A 22120-nucleotide genomic window follows, 5' to 3' on the forward strand; every position below is an offset into this window, starting at 1 on the left:
AGCTCAGACCGCCCTGTTCAGGTAGATGCCTACAGCTCAGACAGCCCTGTGCAGGTAGATGCCTACAGGTCAGACAGCCCTGTGCAGGTAGATGCCTACAGCTCAGACAGCCCTGTGCAGGTAGATGCCTACAGGTCAGACAGCCCTGTGCAGGTAGATGCCTACAGCTCAGACCGCCCTGTTCAGGTAGATGCCTACAGCTCAGACAGCCCTGTGCAGGTAGATGCCTACAGGTCAGACAGCCCTGTGCAGGTAGATGCCTACAGCTCAGACCGCCCTGTTCAGGTAGATGGCTGCAGCAAACACAGAATTGTGAAGGTAGATTCGAACAACAAACACAGCCCTGTGCAGGTAGATTTGAACAACAAACACAGCCCTGTGTAGGTGGATGCCTACAACAAACACAGGCATGTACAGCTAGACTTGACTGACAAATACAGCCCTGTGCAGGTACAATTAATGGCGTCACTAGGGTAAGGCGGGGGAGGGGATCGGGCACAGCCTCCCCTTCAAAAGGTTGTGCCTCCCTTTTTCATCCCTCCTCCCCTGGCAGGAGGTGAAGACCTACCCATCCCAGGAGCATTGCCAAGTATGCTTAAAGGGGTATTGTTGACTGTGAAGCAAAGCCCATTATACCTCCCAGCTGAACAGTGCTGCTTGACTGGCCTGCAGGCAGCCCTTTAACAACCTGCGATCACGGCCTTAACGACCGGCAATTACTCCTTGTCTTATCGGGATGCCCTTCTTCTTGCATATGTTTAAGCATTTTGCACTGTTGGGCCCTGTATTCAATCTGAAAGACTCCTCACAGATGGCTTACCTAGTGTGTGCCCACTTACAAGATATTTCATGTTACACAAGAAAGGTTCAAAGTTAGTGATTAAGTTTATTACTTTAACATGGGGAAATCGGATTTCTTTATAGGACTAGTCAATTCTTCTTTACAGGATTCATAACAAGCTGGACGTTTGTGATAAACATACTATTCATCCTAGTGACTTTACTACAAAACCTTTTCAGTGATTCTTAAAGTGATAAAAGTACAGTTGTGTAAAAGGAAGGCATTTTTAAGACTTGCATTATTTTACATTTTGCAACTTCTACTTTTCCTTTCAGGATGTGGAAAATAAAACTACAACAATATTCTTTTGGCTCAACATGTTTCACTAAGAATGTACATATTATAGGGTTACTTTAATTTGAGGTCTGTATATTATGCAGTTAAAATATCCAGACTCTCAAGTTTCCAATGGCCAGTTGTGAGAAGGCCTTCCCTTCCAGTCCTGTTTTTTCCACCTTTGGATTCTGGGACTTGTATTTTTTTCCTTCCAATTTGAAATTTTGAAAAACTACAAGTCTCGGAATTACAAGCATAAACCGGTCTGGATGGCCTTCTCATGCCTGGACACTGGAAACTTTAGCACTCTGCTCTATAAGGCAGTATTACGATAAGCCTTGAAATAAAAAAATAAACATATTTGTACCAAGTTGGGCTTGAAAGGTATGTGTTCAATTGCCATAACTATATATTGGGTTAAAACCCCAATTTCACAGTTTAATCAAAGTGTGAGATCCTGGGCAAATAATGAATCACTTCGTGTATAGAGGCCTGACCTCAGCAGAGCCACAATAATGTCCTCCTTTATTGCTGGCAGTCACCAAAGTGGCGTGGGCCGTCCACAGTATGGCCCCACAGGAGAATGAGTGAAATATTTTGCTATGCCCGGTTATGCTATGTTGTTGAGTTTTGTATAGTGCACAGTCCACCATTTTCCCAGTTTCTTGGGTTTGCAGGATCTTCAAGAGGTGAGGTAGGAGATTAATGCAGAAGCAGAGGAAGGTTGCTTTGTTGCAATGTTGAGGTGTGCATGATCTGAAAAGATAGGATTCTCTGTGGTGTGCACATTTTTTATATATTTTGTGAGTTGTTTGGAGCAGGGGTTAATAGGTGCTCAAGGTTGGTAACTTAATTGTTTATGTGATTATTGTGTCTGTCTTTTTGGTGTTTAAGGAGAGTGGGGAGCTGTATTGGTGGATCTGTGGTAGGTTATCGTGCTATTTAGGGAATTTCTCTGGGTGGTATGCAATCCATTATGTAACCTCTATTGATTCAGTGGGGAGTTGTATGTGAACATGTGTAGTGTGTAGTTCATTAGGGGGTTGTAGGATGATTTTCAGGTACTTACTGTTGCCATATATTGTTCAACAAACCACCTGATGAAAGCTGGGAGCTACCCTTTTCACTTTGGAAACAGTACCGTTGGTCCCATTCATTTGCTAATATCAATGGAAAACATTATTTCTCTAGCTTCTAACCCTTATTATGCTGTACTGTGTAATGTTAGGCTAAGTGTTGCTTAATCAGGTTACAACAATGTCATGGCAAAATGTAGGGCCTGCGGCTTCTAGTCAATGTCCTAGGATCTCCCTTATGACTGTCCCCCTGACTCCACAAACACACACCAACTGTAGCAGTTACGGCCCAGCTTTACATGGACCATCAACCACACACCACATGCCAAGCACCAGAGAAATGATGGACTAGAGGAGCAACACACAAGCGGGCCAATGGCCAGAGGGGTGATGGACCAGATGAGCTGAGGGCCAGAGGAGAGGGGCCCATCAGGGAGCCAAGCACCAGAAGGGGACTGACCAGGGGTGAGTGACACGCCAGGGAGGCAAGGATGCGCGCAGCGACAGAACGGCAGAGCAAATCACATGGGCATTGCTGCCAAGTGGGCCCATGCTATGCGGGACAACAAGAGACTATCCTGGGTTTTCACTTTGCATGCTGGTACATTTACACCAATACTTATAATAGGGAGAACAAAAAAACAGTCCTGACGGCACCTGATAAGCCAAAAGACTGGAAAAGACAACAATGTGTTTTAAAAAATCCGATTCATACAAGACATTAAAAGGAGAGACACTAATTGTCAGAAAAATGCAATTGTAATAAAATATTTTTTTATTCTAATGTACTTTTTACCCCCTCGTACCTGGCAACACTGTGGTTATGGCCGGATTGCACAGCACAGACCGGGAGGGGAACGTACTTCCGGGCTGATGCCTCAGAACCAACGTCATGTGGACGTTGGGCTGGCGCTGCCCAGCAGTACATTCCCCCAAAGCATTGTGCAGCGAATAAGCACGGGCCGCAGCGCCTTTAATTATGAGGTGCACCCCTGTCTTTCTCTTTTCTTTATGCCAGGGGCGCCCCTGCATCCTCTCTCATCTGCACCGCTGCCCTGGGTCCACTTGGCTCCTCTCCTTACCTGCTTGCTGGCATGACTAGTCGCAGACCTGCACCACCAGCCTCGGGTCCTCTGGGTTCCCCTGCATTGCCTTTGCGCCAGCATGACCACAACCACCCGCACCTGGTGGCAATCCAGGGACTTCACTGCAATGCAGCTTTGACCGTTCTGCTTGCAGGCTCCACGTTGCTTGCTGCTGGCTGGGCTGTGGTTGTGATGGGGGCGAGGGGTTAGGGCAGGGTTCCGGTATGGAGCTTGCTTTCTGGCCTCTGGCTGTTGAGGGGGCAGGAGACCAGGTTTGGGGCTTGGGATCTGGTGATGGGGAGGTAGTTTTCCAGGCATGGGGCTTGTGCTCTGTCCTGTTGGAGAGGAAGGATGACAGGTATGAGGCTGTGGCTCTGGTGGAGGGGAGGCAGGGTGCCAGCTATTGGGCTTGTGTTCTGGCCTCTGGCTGTTGAGGAGGCTGGATGCCTGGTATGGGGCGTGTGTTCTGTCCTGTTGGAGCGGTAGGATGCCAGGTATGGGGGTTGGACTCTGGTGGTGGGGAGGCAGGGTGCCAGCTATTGGGCTTGTGTTCTGGCCTCTGGCTGCTGAGGAGGCAGAATGACAGGTATGAGGCTGTGGCTCTGGTGGAAGGGAGGCAGGGTGCCAGCTATTGGGCTTGTGTTCTGGCCTCTGGCTGTTGAGGAGGCAGAATGTCAGGTGTGAGGCTGGGGCTCTGGTGGTGGGGAGGCAGGGTGCCAGCTATTGGGCTTGTGTTCTGGCCTCTGGCTGTTGAGGAGGCTGGATGCCTGGTATGGGTCTTGTGCTCTGTCCTGTTGGAGCGGTAGGATGCCAGGTATGAGGCTGTGGCTCTGGTGGAGGGGAGGCAGGGTGCCAGCTATTGGGCTTGTGTTCTGGCCTCTGGCTGTTGAGGAGGCTGGATGCCTGGTATGGGGCGTGTGTTCTGTCCTGTTGGAGCGGTAGGATGCCAGGTATGGGGGTTGGACTCTGGTGGTGGGGAGGCAGGGTGCCAGCTATTGGGCTTGTGTTCTGGCCTCTGGCTGCTGAGGAGGCAGAATGACAGGTATGAGGCTGTGGCTCTGGTGGAGGGGAGGCAGGGTGCCAGCTATTGGGCTTGTGTTCTGGCCTCTGGCTGTTGAGGAGGCAGAATGTCAGGTGTGAGGCTGGGGCTCTGGTGGTGGGGAGGCAGGGTGCCAGCTATTGGGCTTGTGTTCTGGCCTCTGGCTGTTGAGGAGGCTGGATGCCTGGTATGGGTCTTGTGCTCTGTCCTGTTGGAGCGGTAGGATGCCAGGTATGGGGGTTGGACTCTGGTGGTGGGGAGGCAGGGTGCCAGCTATTGGGCTTGTGTTCTGGCCTCTGGCTGTTGAGGAGGCAGAATGACAGGTATGAGGCTGTGGCTCTGGTGGAGGGGTGGCAGGGTGCCAGCTATTGGGCTTGTGTTCTGGCCTCTGGCTGTTGAGGAGGCAGAATGACAGGTATGAGGCTGTGGCTCTGGTGGAGGGGAGGCAGGGTGCCAGCTATTGGGCTTGTGTTCTGGCCTCTGGCTGTTGAGGAGGCAGAATGTCAGGTGTGAGGCTGGGGCTCTGGTGGTGGGGAGGCAGGGTGCCAGCTATTGGGCTTGTGTTCTGGCCTCTGGCTGTTGAGGAGGCTGGATGCCTGGTATGGGGCTTGTGCTCTGTCCTGTTGGAGCGGTAGGATGCCAGGTATGGGGGTTGGACTCTGGTGGTGGGGAGGCAGGGTGCCAGCTATTGGGCTTGTGTTCTGGCCTCTGGCTGCTGAGGAGGCAGAATGACAGGTATGAGGCTGTGGCTCTGGTGGAGGGGAGGCAGGGTGCCAGCTATTGGGCTTGTGTTCTGGCCTCTGGCTGTTGAGGAGGCTGGATGCCTGTTATGGGGCTTGGGCACTGGCAGTGGGGAGGTAGGGTGCCTGGTATGGGGCTTAAGTTCTGAGCGTTGGGTGAATGTTTGCCAGGTGTGGGGTTTGGGGTCTGGTGGAGGGGAGGCAGAATGCTAGGTATGGGGCACAGATTGATTTGGGAAAAGCTTGCTAATTCTCCTTTTATAGCCCGCCCCCTACTTTTGCCTGTGGCCCCATCTTTGCCGCCCCTAGATTTGAGTCCTATGCACGTAGATCCCTACAAGAAATACAGCCCTGTGTAGTTTGGTGCTTACAAAAAAAAACATGCACTTTCAGGTCCCCACAATAAACACAGCCATGTTCAGGTAAATCCTACAACAAACACATCAGGTACATCCATACAACAACAATGCCCTGTGCATGTACATCCCTACATGAAAACAGCCATATGTAGTTTGGTGCTTACGACAATCACAGACATGTGCAGGTAGATCCCTACATTAAAGCCCAGTGCATATGGATCTCTACATGAAACACAGCTTTGTGCAAGTAGTTCCATACATGAAACACAACCCTGCGCAGGTAGATGCACACAACATTGTGCACCTAGATGCTTACAAACAACACACACCTTCATTCTAAATAAGGCAGAGTGGTAGATCCGCGTGCAAATGCAAGGTGTAATGCTTTTATGCCTTGGGTTACTTCTCTGCCCCTTTTTTGACGACTGCAACATGACGGAGGAGAGGCACGAAGCAGAGATAAAATCTCTGCCATGCAATCCTTTTCCATCGTGTGACTGTGTTTCCTTTTATGCCTTCATGACATTGTCAAGCAGGCATAAAACAAATGCACCCCTTGGAATACTATGGACCAGATTGACACCCTTGCTCCAGCCTTGGCGGATTTCTGCAATCACTCTTTCACCACTGAAACTTTCCCTCCCCTCTGAAGCACTCTCTTTTGCACCCCCTTCTTAAGAAACCTTCTGCTGATCCCTCCTGTCGGGCCAACTATCGCCCAATCTCCTTTACTCCTTTCCTGGGCAAACTCCTGGAAAAGCTGGCCATCTCCCAGCTTAATCTTCCCAATGAATATGTTGGTTGTCTCCATAACCATCAGTCTGGCTTCAGAGCGGCCAGAAGCACGGAAACTGCTCTCCTGAACATCCGTGAAGACCCGCTCTCAAACCTTGATTCCAACAATCCTTCAGTCCTCATTCTCCTCGATCTTTCCTCTGCTTAGGATACGGTTGACCACGCCATCCTGCTCAACCGGCTCCGTGATAATCTCAGTATCACTGATCAGGCCCTGGCCTGGCAGACCTCCTTTCTCACTGATCGACCCTCCCAGGTCCTACTGGGTCCTTCCTATCCTCTACCTGTGGTGTTCCCCGGGGGTCTAATCTCTGTCCCTGGCTGTTCAACCAACACCTGGCACCTCTTGCCCACCACATAGCCGCCATCTGTTCCAACATTTAGTGCTATGCGGAAGACACTCGGCTCTCCTTCAGGCGCCCCTCAGCTGCCTCTACTCATTCTCTAATTCCAGACTGTCTTTCTGCAATTCAGGAGTGGTGTACCACCAATGATCTCTGCCTGTGATCCTCCTCATCGGAACACCAGCTCCCTCCTTTCCTCTCACTCTATGGCCTCCCACCCTGGGCCCTCTACCTTCTCCTAACTGTGAGGCTAAGAACCTCAGGGTCATCTTCGACTCCACGCTCGCCTACTCTTGCCACATCTCCGGCGTCTCTAAGAAGTCACACCACCAGCTGCACCTCCTCAGAGGTATTCTTCCCTTCCTCACTTTCCCCCAGAAGCTCACTGGCCCTCATTACGACCCTGGCGGAGATCCATGGTGCAATTTGCACCATGGTCCATGGCGCTAAGCTGCCAACTCCGCCATGGGGGTTGGCGGACTTACCGCCCCATTCCGACCTTGGCAGGGCGGTAAGTCCCCAATCCCCATTTACCCTTCCCCATTCCCATTTTTGCCCCATAGGGTATAATGGGAGTGGGGAAGGCGTTAATTACGCCACCGTAAATTACGGTGGCGTAATTAACAACAAGTCCCGTAGCGCCATGGATTTTTCCGCTTGCAAAAAGCAGGCGTAAAAATCACCATGGCGCTACGGGAACTCGTAGTCGGGCGGAAAGGTACGCCATGCATTATGCCGGCGTAAACCCCTTTCCGCCAGGGTCGTAATGAGGGCCACTGTCTCCAGAGCTCTGGTTCTCTCTAGGCTGGACTACTGCAACAGCCTCTTTCTAAATCTTCCTGCCTCTACTCTCCGTCCTCTACAACTCATCCAGAACAGGACTGCGAGACTTGTCCTTGGCCTCATGCCCAGGGATCATATCTCTCCAGCTCTGAAATCTCTTCACTGGCTCCCAGTGGCGGCAAGGATCAAGTTCAAGACCATTTGCATTGTCCACAAGGATTTCTGGGGCCTGGGTCCACACTACCTTCAACTCTCTCTCCCTAAATATCTTCCTTTCTGAGCTCTCCGCTCTTCCACCTCCAACTCTCTGAGGGTCAGTGGCTTTTCCAGGCAAAAAGTTGGGGGCAGATCTCGCCTCCCTCTGGAACAGCCTCCCTGCTTCTCTGAAACTTGAGCAGAACCATCTCCAGTGCCAGAAGCAACTCAAGACCTTTCTCTTTGCTTCTGCCTTCTGTCTTCCTCGCTCTTGTTGATCACCTGCCTGTTCCATGCACTGGCCACCTGGTCACCCTCTGCATTCGGGCCCAGGTCCCTGCCTGTCCAGCTGCAATCCTGCACTGCCTCTTGGCTCCCCTGCACTTGTGGTATGTATCTGTGACCCCACAGTCCACTCCCTTGCACTTATTTGACACCCACAGGCTGTGCTTATGAGTACCTGCACTGTTTTTCTCCTTTGTCCCACACTTCTCCATCCTCCCCCTACCCTCAGCACTTCTCCCCTCCCCCTTCCCTACTCTTGCACAATGTGAATGACACAAGGCCCAGTAATATCGTTTTTTTGTCCTCCTTTTGTTTCCCCCTCCTTGTCTTATCGCGCCTAGAAACACTTGTGTACAGGCGCATGCCATATCATATCATATCTGCCTGAGTTTCGCACCTGGTAATGAGCAGGCAGATTCGTGAGGAATCCGCTGTTAAACTAGACATATCAATTTATCGGAAACAGAGCACCATGGTTTAAACCCAATATAATAATCCAGGATCACGTGCAATCAGGATTTCGAAATCTGTACCGTCCGCAGGCTGCATACGGATCAGAGCAGTCTGCACTTCTTGTTGTAGTTGCTTTGCAAGTTGCGATCAATTATTGGCCACACAAGCTCTGAGTTGGTGACACCAGGCTGAACAATTGGCATCGTTTCTGTGATTCCAATGCAACTGGAAATTGCCTGCATTGCTGCATTGAGTGCCAAAGCTCATGTGAGGTGCATGCGACTACACGAAAAAGCCCATACATGGAATGTTTCCATTTTGCCCATAATTCCTCCTCTCATGCAAGCCTCAGAGGGAGGCTGAACGTCACTTAAAGCTGAACGCATGGCAGGCTGCACCTTTCAGATCAGCACTTGCATTTCAGATCAGTGGCCTTACACAGACTGCAGGGGGCCCGCCCGCGATCCATGCCGTGGCCAGGCCTGGACTGCCACACATGCGAAATGGCAATGATGAACATGCCACTGCAGGGGCACGCCGCAAACTGCACTAGGTTAAAGATTTAAGTATGGTTTTAATCAAACCTAATTATGAGGGATTTGCCTGACCCCTGGCACCCTAATATACCAGTCACACATATGTGTGGCCAGTGATGTTATGTGCAGTAATGATGCCATAAGAAAACAAGCCCATGCTGGCTTTGCCAATATATGCTAGTATCCCCATGAAAGAAAATAATCCCATTAGCTTTGCTCTTAATCCTGGTAAAAGTCTCATGCAGCAGGAAAAACATGATATTGTTGGCTGCACAGAGCTTCCCACCCCACCATGCAAGAAACCTCTTCTTGTTGAATTTGTCCTTACTGCCACAGTAAGGCAATGTCTCCTTGCAGCCTGACAAATGCCCCTCTGCCCATGTAATAATACTCATTTTTACTTTGCCCTTAACAACAGTAAATAATAAGCCATGCCTCAGTAATAAAACATCATCACCTTGCTGGCTGCACAAATACTCTCCCCACGTCCCACCACCATGTAAGAACAAACATCATGTTGACTTTGCCCTTAACGCCAGTAAACAATGCAATATCTATCACAATAAGGAAACACTTCCTGGCTGGCTGGCTGGCTGCAAAAACGCCAGCCCGCTATAATCATGTCAGCCAGACCATGCCCAAAGCGCTCAGGCTGCCTGCCCCATTGAAACCTCTCACCCCATCTCCATCTCCACTAAATGACACTCATCAAGTTGGCTTTGCCAAAAATGGTAGTAAAACATGCCATGTCACTGTGAGAAAACATCAATGCTCCAATGCGCCCTGGGCCACAGCCTGAGATGCACAGATTAATAGCCATATATCCAGCAGCCACTCACCCATACAGATTCTCTCACTCATTCACGCTGCATTCTCATTCACACACGTGCTCACACCCATATACAAACACCACCCACGCTAAACTCTCACACATACCACGTATTACACAGACACAGCCTCACATGCATAAATACAAACACTCACATGCATAAATACAAACAAACACATTTTTTTTCCTTGTTTCACACCCAACAGCTCCGCACTCGATGCTCCACTGCAGGCCTCCAGCTCCTGCAGAGGCCGGAACCAAGAAGCGGGGATAGCTTCGTGGTTTCCGCCATGCACAGAAGAGACAGAGGTTTAACGCCTCCATCATGTGTTGCGAGCCCGCCACCACCACAGCTCGGCTCTAGCCCCTAATCCTTACTCTAGAAAGACATGATTTCTTTCTGGTGTGAGAGTGTTGAGAGCCACCCTCTCTCCCATCCCCCTAGGACATGGCGCAGCAGGAACCCCCACACTGCAGGGACCCCCGTCATGCCAGTGTTTCAGACGAGTTATATGCACAGCCCAGCAGTCATTTCATTGCTGCTCTTTAAGTATTGCTTCTGAATAACCACCTCCGAGGACAAGGCCTTCTGAAAACTATTGTCCTCAATTCTTTTTCTTCGAATGCCACCGTTCTCCCTATCGCCTCATGTCAAGCACCGCAGACACTGCCCCCTGGTGGCATGTTGGTCCTTCATAAAACCCAGAATAAATCATTAACTACATATGCAGGTCCCTATGAGCCTGGACTTTACAGAAAATGCTAAACTTAGCATCTCGCTCCAAAGAGGGCCTCAGAATGAGTTCTTAGGCCTGTGACCTTCAATCGGTGGTACAGTAGCAGATGTCGCCAGAGACTGCCACTGTTATAATAGGTTCACTATTCACAGGGGAGCACTTCATCATTCCAGCTATATTCAGGCGCGTGCCCAGCACTCACAAGGTAATTCAGGACGGAGTCAGGAACGTCAATTGCCCAAAATGCCTGGGGAAGGGGAAGTGACATAACATGCTTAATGACATCGCCGGAATGGATGTCACATCACCTCTGACCCTGATCTCGCCACTGAAAGTGCTGACACATGACCTTTGACTCTTTTGACATCTAAGGAATTGGCCTCAAAGACAAACACATCTTCAATAAGTGAAAGATTAATAAAACACTTCATAACGCTTGTCTATAACTATTTTGGATGGATATGTCAAACATGGGTTTATGATATGACAGGGGACACCGAGCAGAACAAAAAGAGGCGAGGGGCACTGCCTTCATATGCCAGCACGGCCCCACATGACCAGTTACTGCCAGGCATCAGTTACAGTCATTGCATGCTGAATACAGCTCCACATTTCCAGGCTCTGTCATCATACGCCAAGTGCACCCTTCTATATGCAGGTACAGCCATTAAATGCAGGGTACAGCCTGGCATATCCAGACCCCACCCTTATATTCCAATTCCAGCCTGAACTTGAGTTGCTGCCATCCCATATCCAGCACAGTCTCACATTCCCCATCAATGCCAACAAACACCAGCAACTGTTTCATGTGCCCCTTTCTTTACCCAGCTGTATAGCAGCCACAAAAGGAGGTTTCTAAGAGCTGGGGACGGGATGGGAACTTCAAAAAGTAAGCAGGGTTCTCGTAAAACCTCTGTTCCTTTCAGTTTAGGTGGTGTCGCGGTGTTACCTCGGCCAGAGGTCACAGGGGCTTTGCCTGATATACCATAACATAACAGGTGGATTTCTAGAGCACACAGTCACCCCCAGCGAGGCATCTTGCAGCTATTGACAGATAACAGATGTTTATTGTTACCCAACTTAATGGTACTAATTTTATCTAAATCAGAAGGCTGAAAGGTTGAGTGGACCTGGCAGGATTCAAACTTGTGACCATGAAGTCAAACACTTGCGCCTCTAGTGGATGCATTAGTCCACTGAGCCACAGACAAGGATCTACCAACAGAGTTAAGCAACCCTCACTGGCGACGGTGGATCCAGTGCCGGGTAACAGGATTTGGGGTGTGGTGACAATTTCTGTGTTAGGAATCAGTGCCCACCATTGCTGTGGGACCAAGCTTCTTGCCCTCACAGGTACTGGTTCAGTGACTTTAAAAAGCACCTGCTGTGACTGGAAGACCCTGTTCACCTGTCATGGCAGTGTCTTCAACGCACTATGAGATGCTGTTGTGCTTTACAACACAGGGTATTGCTAGACATGTAAAGGGCATATTATGAAAAAGGTCTGCACTTGAGCAAATGGCCATTACTGCTGTTTGAGGTGCTGGGCCTCTGGGAGGGGTGGGAGCTGGTCCCTTTTTCAAACTAGCCCCATAGGTTCCACACTGTAGCCAGTCTGATCCAATGGAGGTGATGAGCCTGGCTCTCTGCCAGGGACCTCCGTACGCACCCATTGCGGCGATGCGGGGCGGTGGGAGCACAGAATATGAGGGTGGCAGTCAGGGGCTGCACTCACATTTTTGGGTATCCTTACTGGCCCACTCTCAAAGAGAGAGAGGATCCTACCACGGATGGAATCCAATTGCACTGCTGGTCTTGTTGAATTAAGCCCCAGCACTCACATGTTTAACAAAAGAAGGGCTTCTGAGTCTAAGGTCCACACAATTAGATGACTAACAGAAGACAGACTAAAAGAAAAAAAATAAGAGACCCAAAGAAGAAGCAATGGAAATGCATGTGGATAGCAGGGGTGCAGTCCCAGGGGAAATCAGTGCACAGGAGGATTAGTAATGACACTTCTCTGTACTGCACAGGTTGTGCATACAGCATCAGAATGCGTGCAATTCTTTGCAGTCTGATGACGTGTTGGCTCATATTTGTCATACAAATTTAGGAATTTTGTATCACATCTCTTCACTTCGACGGAACAATATTTTTGAAAATATTTGATTACTACCAAAAATATTGTCACCTCTATCTTTTTTAATGCAGTCTTTCCAAACTGCCTGATGGCATCAACACTTGAAAGATGCCAATGCTTGTTTTCATCAATGTATTAAAGGGCAATAGGGTGTGGGCAATGAATGTAATGTGTTTTGTGACTGCACGCGATCAGCTGGCACAGATTACAATGATCTATTGTGAAGCTGGTCATCGACCACGATGTATTAGCAGTGAACACATTTGATTGCATATGTATTTTTGAAATCGAATCAAGATGGAATTAGATATTTAAATAAAAAGTTTTTGGATTTGGATCAATGTGTTATAGCGTCGCCACTTGGTGATTTATGCACAGATGTGTTGAGGAGAGGTTTCTGGTTGATGTCATCCTCTCATAGAACAACACTTTCTATTTTTACATGCACCTCAGAGAATCGGGCCCTGCGTGTGATGACGACACCATGGTGGATGTGTCCAGGGGACATGCATCAAATTGCTATTGGCTACTGTAGCCAGCCAATAGTCATAATTACTTTCCTGTAGTTCAGCACATCTGGATGCAAGAACTCATCTTTTGTCCCAGCACTTGTTTACGTTGTTTTATTTTGAAACAGTAAATAACAGATGTACCTATTTTCCAATTTCATGGTTATCAATTTATTGAAGTCAGCAAGATTTAAGGCGAAGTGCCCTGACGTCTTTGAACCTGTGACCTCAACATTGGAACAAGATCATAGCAGCAAGAGCTTAACTCACTAAGCTCCCTTGAGGAGAAACTCTGCATCTCCGGCAGAAGCCAGGACACGTGCAGACTTGAAATCTGCCCCAGTAAACAAGCCTTCTCTGCCTAGGCCCCAAGACGACGGAACCTACTTCCCCGTCAGCATCAGACTCGCCTCCACTCTCCTACAATTCAGAAAAGAACTCAAGATCCACCTCTTCAAGGAATCTCTCCTCCTAAACACCTAGGCCATCACCCCCTCCCTCGTGCCACCTGACTCGCTAGATGCCACCTGCCCACTTGCTTCTTGAAGCTAGGTCCGTGCTCAATACATAGCAGAATAAAAAATTAAAATAAATGGCCTACTTGTCATTTTCCCATCTTTGTATAAAGGAGTTTGGCCTATGGATTAAAAGCACATTCACAGGCTATGGTGACACAGTGACCTGGAGACTTCACTCTGATTCCAAGTGGAGTAGATCTGAGTCCTTAAGACAAGGATATGGCAGAGCAAGAGTTCTGTATTGTGATGACCGTCCCCTCTTTCAACACAGGGGAGTCCCGTGCTTGCTTCCTTGGGTATTGGGGGCCCGAGCATGTGGCACCTTACAAGATCCCATCACTGTAAAGCAACTTACCTGATTCTCGAGCACTTGTGTCTCTTCTTCTACCGCATCTTCCTACAAACGCAAGCAGGAGAACATGAGTGCACGAGTAGGGTGTAACCGTGTAGCAACAGCATTCAAAACACATAAAGTAGTCATGGGTGCTGGTGAGGTCTATGCAAACAGAAAGATGCGCTTTGGATGCAACTGTTCCAGTTGGATATATTTTCTGATATTCATATTTTGGTTTCCAGCTTTTGTGGATGGTATTTGGTGGTGCAGAGTGGGCAGTGGGTTTGGCCACTGACGGATGGTCTATCGACCCACGTGTGGCTTTTGGGAGGCAGATCCAGACTTCCGGTCCACAATGTTGACTGTGGCTTTTGTGGAGTGACTGCAGATTATGATTATTATCATTATTATTATTAGGATATTTATTGAGCACGGATCTAGCTTTGGGAAGCAGTGGAGCACTTTACAATCATAGGGGGAAGAACACAGTGAATAAAGCAGAGCAACAGGAAGTGGAGAGCAAACAGCAGGGGAGGGCAAGCAATTCACCAGAAAGGGACATAGAAGAAACCAGGGTAGGAACTAGTGATGGGCAGATCACCCAGTCTCAGGTAGGGTGGGGAGTGGAGGGTGTGTGGACCTAGGTGTTAGAGAGGAGCTGTTCCTTGAAAAGAAGGCTCTTGAGCACTTTCCTGAAGTGTAAAAATGATGGTGAAGTCTGATGTTGACAGGGAGGAGGTTCCAGAGTCTTGGGGCGTAGACAGAGAAAGACTGCCTTCTGGTTCTTTCCTTCCTGCACCGGCGGAGTTCAAGTCTGCACATGTCCTTAATTTGGGTGGATCGTAGGCCTCTGGGGATGGGGAAATCAGCGAGGGAGTTTGGGGGCTTCATTGTGACAGCTTTGTAGATGATGCACCAGGATTTGAAGATGATACAGGGTTGCAGCGGGAGCCAGTGCATTTAGATGAGTGACGGGTGATGTGGTCAAACCTTCCATGAGTTGTGCTACAGCATGCAGGACAGGGTGCCAGGGTACTGAGTGAAAGGCCTTCTAAAAGGGTATTGCTACCATCCAGGTGGGAGAGGACCAAGGCTTGGACAGCGGATCTGAAGATTTTTCCTGGGATGAAGGGCTTGATTTTCCGCAGGAGAGAAACTTGGTACCAAGCCGTTTATATTGTCCTTGGTAACCTCATTATGGGCACTACGGTGTGATGGTCCATATCACAGTGTGGATAATGAGTGCCCCAATGTGGCTGTGGGTATTACAGATTGGACTGTGGCTATTGCAGTGTGCACTGTGGGTACAACAGCGTGGGTACCTCCATGTCGATTGCGGGTATTGCACTGTGGGATTTGAGTACCGCAGCATAGATTGTAAGTATCGCTGATACCAGAGTGTGGCCTATACATGGCTGCAGGCTGGGCACATCACAGTGTGGTCTGTTGGCACTGCAGTGTTGACGGTGACAGCCACACTGTGGACTGTGTATAACAGATTGGGCTGTGGGTTCTAGACGGAGGCTTTCTGTGCTGAAATGTCGGCTCTTGGTAACACAGAGAGGACTCGCTATGCTCAGGCCTGTAACTTTGTGCCCCGGGGGCATTACCTTAGGCAGTAATGGCCCACTGGCTCGGCGGTTATTGCCATATTAAAACCTTGATGTTTTAAGCCTAGTCTCAGTTGCCCTGGCTCAAGCTTAGCCCTGGGGCTCTCATCTTTTGAGTGATTCTGCTATAGTTAAGCAAAGACGTGCAATACGGGCTGCTAATCAATTTAGAGCCCTCAGCTGTGTCTCAGGCACCCACTTTCTCTAGTAGTCTTTAATGGGCTACACAGAACTTCTACATCACACTTAATTGCTTGAATATAACACGGAACCCTTATCACGACCATATTACTTAGATATAGAACCCCTATGTCGGGGCCTTATTGCTTAAATATAACATGGGCTATATTGAGTAAATATAATACAGATCCCCAATATCAGGCTTATTCCCTAATATATTTTGGGCCTTATTGCTGAATTATTACATACACTCCTATATCAGAGCTATTACTTAAATAAAAGATAAACCCTAAGGCCGGATGTAAGCTATATGGCTAACACAAATATATAACATTGACCGCCAAAGCCAGGCCTTAGTGCTTCAATAACAGTTACATCTTGCAAAAGACATTTTAGGTGATGGGCAGGAGTAGAGCTGGCTCTTACCCTCCTCTCTCCAGCTTCCAATCCATCCTGCAACGCTGTGGCACTTTCTGGCTGCAAAAGACAAGCACACACCGGAGCACGGAGTGATTAACAGGCATCTATCACGCACAGCTGTTGGACTAGAAGCCACGAGCCGGGTGAGAAACAGAGCGAACACTCCGGGCCCCTCTGATCATGACATTCTCGAACAAAAAGCGGTGTAATCCCGCGTGTGAACGCTAATTGCAGGCAGTAACACAGTTCACAACGATACGCAAGTAAACCACAAGTCTGAAAGGGCTTACTTAGCAATCACACAGCTTGATAGCCAATACACGTGCAGTCAACATTTTTAGACCCTTCAAATATGCATACATATCAATAACAGCACAACCTCACAGCATAATAAAGCACATCCATAATTACATAGCATAGACAACAGCATATCCATAGTCCAAATACACTAAAAACCTCAAACAAAAAAATACAGTTCGGATACAAAATACATAGGGCTGCATTACGAGTTTGGCGGTATTCCCGTGGTAAATCTGCCAAAATGCCACCAAATGGACTGCTACCGCACTTGGGCCTGCAGATTAACGTTAGGATTGCAAATGGCGGTAGAGCAGTGTAAGTCTCTATTTTTGGAGTCCATAGAACTCCATGGGTATTTCGACAGAATTACCATTGGTGGTAGTTCTGGCAATGATGTTGATTTCTGGCAGTAAAATGGGGGATTTACGGCCAGCTTTTTGCCGGATGTTTATCATCCACCTTATCACCAAACTCCTAGTAGGGGTAAGCAATAATGCAGCGTTAATGGAATTATCGCTGAATGAGCGCTGTTTTTACCGCACCACGGTACTCACAATGATGCCCATTATCTCCAATGTGAAGTGCAACTCTCAGTATAGAAGTACAATTTATCTAATATATAAACTAAATTACACAGCCAAATTCCTACTCATGCACTTTACGACAATGCCAAGCACAATCTAGAAAAATGGCCAGTGAATGAATCATGAACACATCGTTAGTTAATCTAAATTATACTAATGCATCACGCGAAGACAATGGGCCTCATTGCACGGATGGCGGTAAGGATTTACCGGTACCGGTAAAATACCGGTACCAGTAAATCCTTACCGCCTTACTACGAGGTCCCTTTGCGGGTTGGGGGATTTAACGCCTGCTTTTTGCAAGCGTTAAAAACCAACCCACAAAGGGACCCAGGGAGCTAATTACGGTACCGCAATTTGCGGTACCGTAATTAGCGCCTTCCCCATTCCCATTATCCCTATCCCACTCCTGATTCCTTCAGTTGCAGATCCCCTGCTGCCGCTGCTCTGCCTCCCCACCAGCTGCCATGGAAATAGAAGAGGGGCTCTGTACAGAGTGCCACCTTCCATCTCCATGGCAGCCATCTTTGGTACGTTTTTAATTTGAATGAATGGGGCGCCACATGTGCTTGCCATTCATTCAAACAAAATGACATTGCTGTCAGCAATAAAATCTGATCCGGTGGGCCTTATAGGATGGTAAGGGCACCGGGGCTCATCGTTAAGGCCCTGGGCTGTCATTAATGGTTGTATTGCTTTTTTGGGTTAACAATCATTTAAAGTAATAATAGACGTTTGCTGGGAAGCTGCTGTGGTGGTAGTAACATTCGGGGTTACTAATGACAACTGTATATTCTAAACGTGCTTACCCTAAATCCAGTCGCTGTAGGATAGTACATGCATGCTACTCTCAACATGTCATGCTCAATTTCACCCTGCTGCATGCACTTGTGTTAGGTTTTCATGTTTCCTAAGAGTTGCTATTGTTGCCTAACAGTTGAACGGCACGCAGCAGAAGTGCACATATGTATCTATGGGGATGTCAGTGATTCAGTTTCGCACCCCATGGGCACACAGGCCCGCATGGCTAGAAACCACTAACACTATTTCATAAGGAAAAGAGTGATTTATGAAAGTGAGTCTGATCAGTAGACCTGATTTTCATTCAGTCCATTCGGCAGAGCTCACGACATTTTGAAAAACTGAGGTGGTTTCCCTTCGCTTTTAAGAAATCCGTAACAGACTGAGACCAGGTGTGTACTTAAAATTGCTATGAATATTTGAAGGTTTTCTGAAAATATTATAATAGTTTGTTTTTTATGCAATGCTAGTTTTTGGACTACTGTTCTGCAGGCAGCATTACAGCACTGTCAATATCAGATGACATTGATCGATCGATCTGTGAGAAGGACAGCACTAATAGTTGTCTGGATTCGAACACCTAAAGGTTGCACATGGAGTTCTGGAGCAGATGCATTAACCCATTGAAGTACTTTATTTGCTAATATGTTTAAAAAGACCCGGAATCTACTCCACACTGTTAACATTACCTCGAATCGATACATGATGTGAACACCATAAAGCAAATGATTCGAATACTTTATGTATTATTCCCCAAATTTATTTTCACAATTTTGATCTGTCTGAATGTTGAAAATCATCTGTGTGCATATGCATCCCTCTAGTGGCCATTTTTTCAAATTGCAACATTAATCAACAGCTGCACAGGAAGGGTTTGTGCCGGAAGAGTGTTATTGTGGTTCAGTGGTCGAAGTGGGCGGGAGCGGGCGGGAGCGGTCGGGAGCGGTGCTCCTCTACTTCTTTTAATTAAGTTTTACTGCTCCTTCCTATACTTTTATTTTAAAAATAAACCGTTACGGAATGGTTTAGTTTTAAAATAAAAGTGTAGGAAGTTGAAACTTGCACTTTCAGTGCACAGCACTGAACGTTCCCCTAAACAGCAGGCGCATGTCTTTTGGGGTGTGTATTGTGTGGGGGAGGGTGTGTGGCGATGGGGTTTGTGGGGAGCTGTTCAGGCCCGTAGGGAACATAGTTCCACTACTTCTTTCCGTACACTTCGACCACTGGCTAAGAGACTAAGGCCTAATTCACAGAGGCGTTTTATAATGGCGCAACCGCATAGGAAAATATTCAAAGAGGTACCCACGTTTATGACAAACATCACTCTTGCCATTAATATCAATTATTTTCTAAGGGAGAGAAAATGTGCTTCAAGAGTCACATAAAACCAAAGAAAGAGTGCAAGCTTAATTTAATACAAAGAAAAAGTGTTTTTGTTTAAACTCTTTTTTTAACATAAATTTGATAACAATATTGAAAAAAGAAAAAACATAAGACATAACAGTGACAATATATACATGAATCATAAAAGAACAAAAGCAAACCATCCTTATAAAACAATTGAAATGGTTTTTACCAAATAAATTGGATAACACTGCAGGAGGCGAATTTCTGCTGCAGAGGAGGCTGCCAGGGTGTATTAAAAATTACCCTAGTAGGTTGGTGAAGGTTATCATGCAGGATTGATTAGTATGCATGACTTTTATCTGCCTACGTGTACGAGAAATCAAAAAGCAGTTAGCAATGCTGTTCCTTGTCAAAAGGTTTCGACGTGCCAGGGTTCGTGGCATCCGTGGTTGAGCTTTCCTCAGGGCTGGTGTGGTGGGTCACCCCTGTCTGGACATCAGGGATGAGAGGAGGCTGTGGTGCTTTTCCAGAAATCTTGGGATTTCCACAATCCTCAAACTGACATTGGTTGCTTTAGACCACCAATGTGTCGTGGCAAGGGCTCTGACTCACTGTGGTGGTACAAGCGTGGCAAAGTTAGTTGCAGGTTTGCCAAAGAAGGGTGGTGGTTCAAAAGTATGTGTCCAGAAAACTTAGCAATTAAAAAACTTCAGTGCTGCACATAAGAGTTGGAGCTGATGTTTAGCCGGGCCGGGCTACTTAAACATGTAATAGATACGTGCAGGTTGGGGCGTACAGCTGCAGACTGAAAAAAAGGGGAGTTACCCTGGAGATGGGAACACTGGACTGCGTGCCGTGGGTGTGTATGACAAGCAATCCCATAGGAAAACGCTCTGTGAATCAGTCCCCAAGACAATCTGACAGAAGCAGCAGAGCAGCCTTTTCAAGGGATGGAGAGCAAGATCCCGGAGAAAATGAAGATGGACATGTACGGATTCTATTAGCCATTCACATCTATGCTGATGAATACCTAAATACCTCATCCAACAAGTGTTGGCAATGCCAAAATGTTTGGCTTTTGTATAAGCATGGAAAAGGCATTTGCCGGCACTGCCATAGTGATACTACCCAGCCATTGATGGTAGCAGCTGCACAATGGTGCGAGTACCTGGGGATGAAATAGCAGTGCCTGGCAAATGCCTGATATTTATACATAAGCCAAAACTGTTGGCTTTGCTAATGCTTATTTTAACAGGACTTCAGTGAAGGCCACTCATAGTGCTTATAAATTAAGTGGCTGAGCAGATCTGGTTAAGACATTTATATTACACTCGTAGCATCCATTCATAACTTCATTAAGTCACTAACTCTTAGATGACTGCTTTGAAAAAAACACTGGCAGGCACATGGGGAAAATGTTTGATATTAAAGCTTGATAATGCTAGCTCTAGGATAAGTTTTGGGTATGGAGGGGCAGGAATTGGGTGGGAATGGCCATAGGGTTTAGCATGGCCAGTCAATAGGTGGGTAAATAACCAAACAACACCTACAAGCTTTGTGTCCCTCCTCATATGCCATTTTTCCCTAGCTGTACTCTAATATAATAGGTTTAAGCTGAAGCGAAACCTACCAGCCAAAACTAAATATTCAGGGTGTAACATGTATGAGTGGGGGGGGTCTGGAAGAATGCTGGGAGCAGAAGGTGTGTAGCAGTTAAGTAAAATCTGACTGCAGTGCTTTAATACAAGGTCAATACACGTTCATGAAAACACGAGAAATTTAGAGTAATGGCAAATGAGTTTGAAATGGTCCAGGTAATGGGGGAATATGTCACATTATGTTGTAATACGGTAGAGTGCTCTTGTAATACACCATCTCACCGCTCTATTAGTTTCAAAGCGCTAATCCTTGCCCATAGTTTGCAGAAGAAGACAGAGATTTGGAGTAGGGTGGGGTGGTGAAGAGTCTGTGAATTAATCCCCACAGGCGGTAGGAGATGTGCTTATTTCTATACATTTATAAAGTGTTGTATGCACCCTACGCGGCCTATTGGCAGTGAATGGTTATTGGACTCTGGACCTAAAGGCAAATAATACAGGGAGGGCTATCAGAATTACCAGAGGAAACTCCACAATTCTTAGATGGTTCTCCACAAGAACGCAGGATAGCACAGGGGCAACGGGCTGGGCTTGGAAGCAAGACCACGCAGAGCAACAGAGGTTTGAATCGCAGATCTGTGCTTAGAAACCGAACTCGGGTGTTAAGCGTGTTATAAAAAAACAATACAATAAAAAAAATACTCTATCGATCAGGCAGAGAGTAGCAGAGGTCTGGTGCTCGGGACTAAGAAGGCCAGTCCTCGCTATACAAAAGATAGAGGGTGGGGCGAGCGGGATACAGCAGATTCACCCAAAAAGATCAGTATCGGGATGCAGTGTGTGAATTTCTCTCTCAGCCGATGAAAATCCCTGTGTTGAGTAACTGGCAGCCAATGTAGCTCGCTCAGACATTTGCAGCTGGTAGTTTCAACCGATGTTGCCCAAAAGTGCTTTAAAATGTACTTTATGCAATATATTTTGCAAAACTACACTCAACTAGTATGTCACGAAAAGAAACTAATTCTATTTGCAATTTTTGGACCACTTTTTATTGATATCCTGATGTATTTTATGTCCCAGTTGGACCCTGAACAGAGGGCCTGACTCTGAGATCCATGTAATTAAGAAAAGTGTTATGCTTATTTTCTCAGTATTATGTGCTTATATTTATATAGATACAGATTAAGGAGCAAATAAGAAAAGTGTTCTTCGATCAAGGAATGACACTTCAAATTTGCACAGAGCTCAGAATCTGATCTCAAATCACGAAAAGGCGCAAGTGAGAAACTAACGAACCAAACAAAAACAACACTTTCCTGATCAATCAACAAAGCGACAGGCCAAGTAAATGCACCAAGACAGAAAGGGCACTCACTGTCAGTCACAGTGTCACACTGCTACAGCAA

At 47.3% G+C, this 22120-nt stretch overlaps 1 protein-coding gene across 1 annotated transcript in view; it reads right to left on the minus strand.

The window, feature by feature from the left end:
* LOC138514720 (collagen alpha-1(VII) chain-like) overlaps positions 1-22120 on the minus strand; it is a 1453166-nt gene that overhangs the window by 642543 nt on the left and 788503 nt on the right. The window contains exons 69-70 of the mRNA XM_069630120.1: positions 16091-16141; positions 13896-13937 (exon numbers count right to left, since the gene is read on the minus strand). Coding sequence (XP_069486221.1) covers positions 13896-13937; positions 16091-16141 — 93 coding nt within the window. The remainder of the gene's footprint in view (positions 1-13895; positions 13938-16090; positions 16142-22120) is intronic.

Source organism: Ambystoma mexicanum, chromosome 12 (genome assembly GCF_040938575.1).
Source record: "Ambystoma mexicanum isolate Mex_15411 chromosome 12, UKY_AmexF1_1, whole genome shotgun sequence".
NCBI lineage: Eukaryota > Metazoa > Chordata > Amphibia > Caudata > Ambystomatidae > Ambystoma > Ambystoma mexicanum.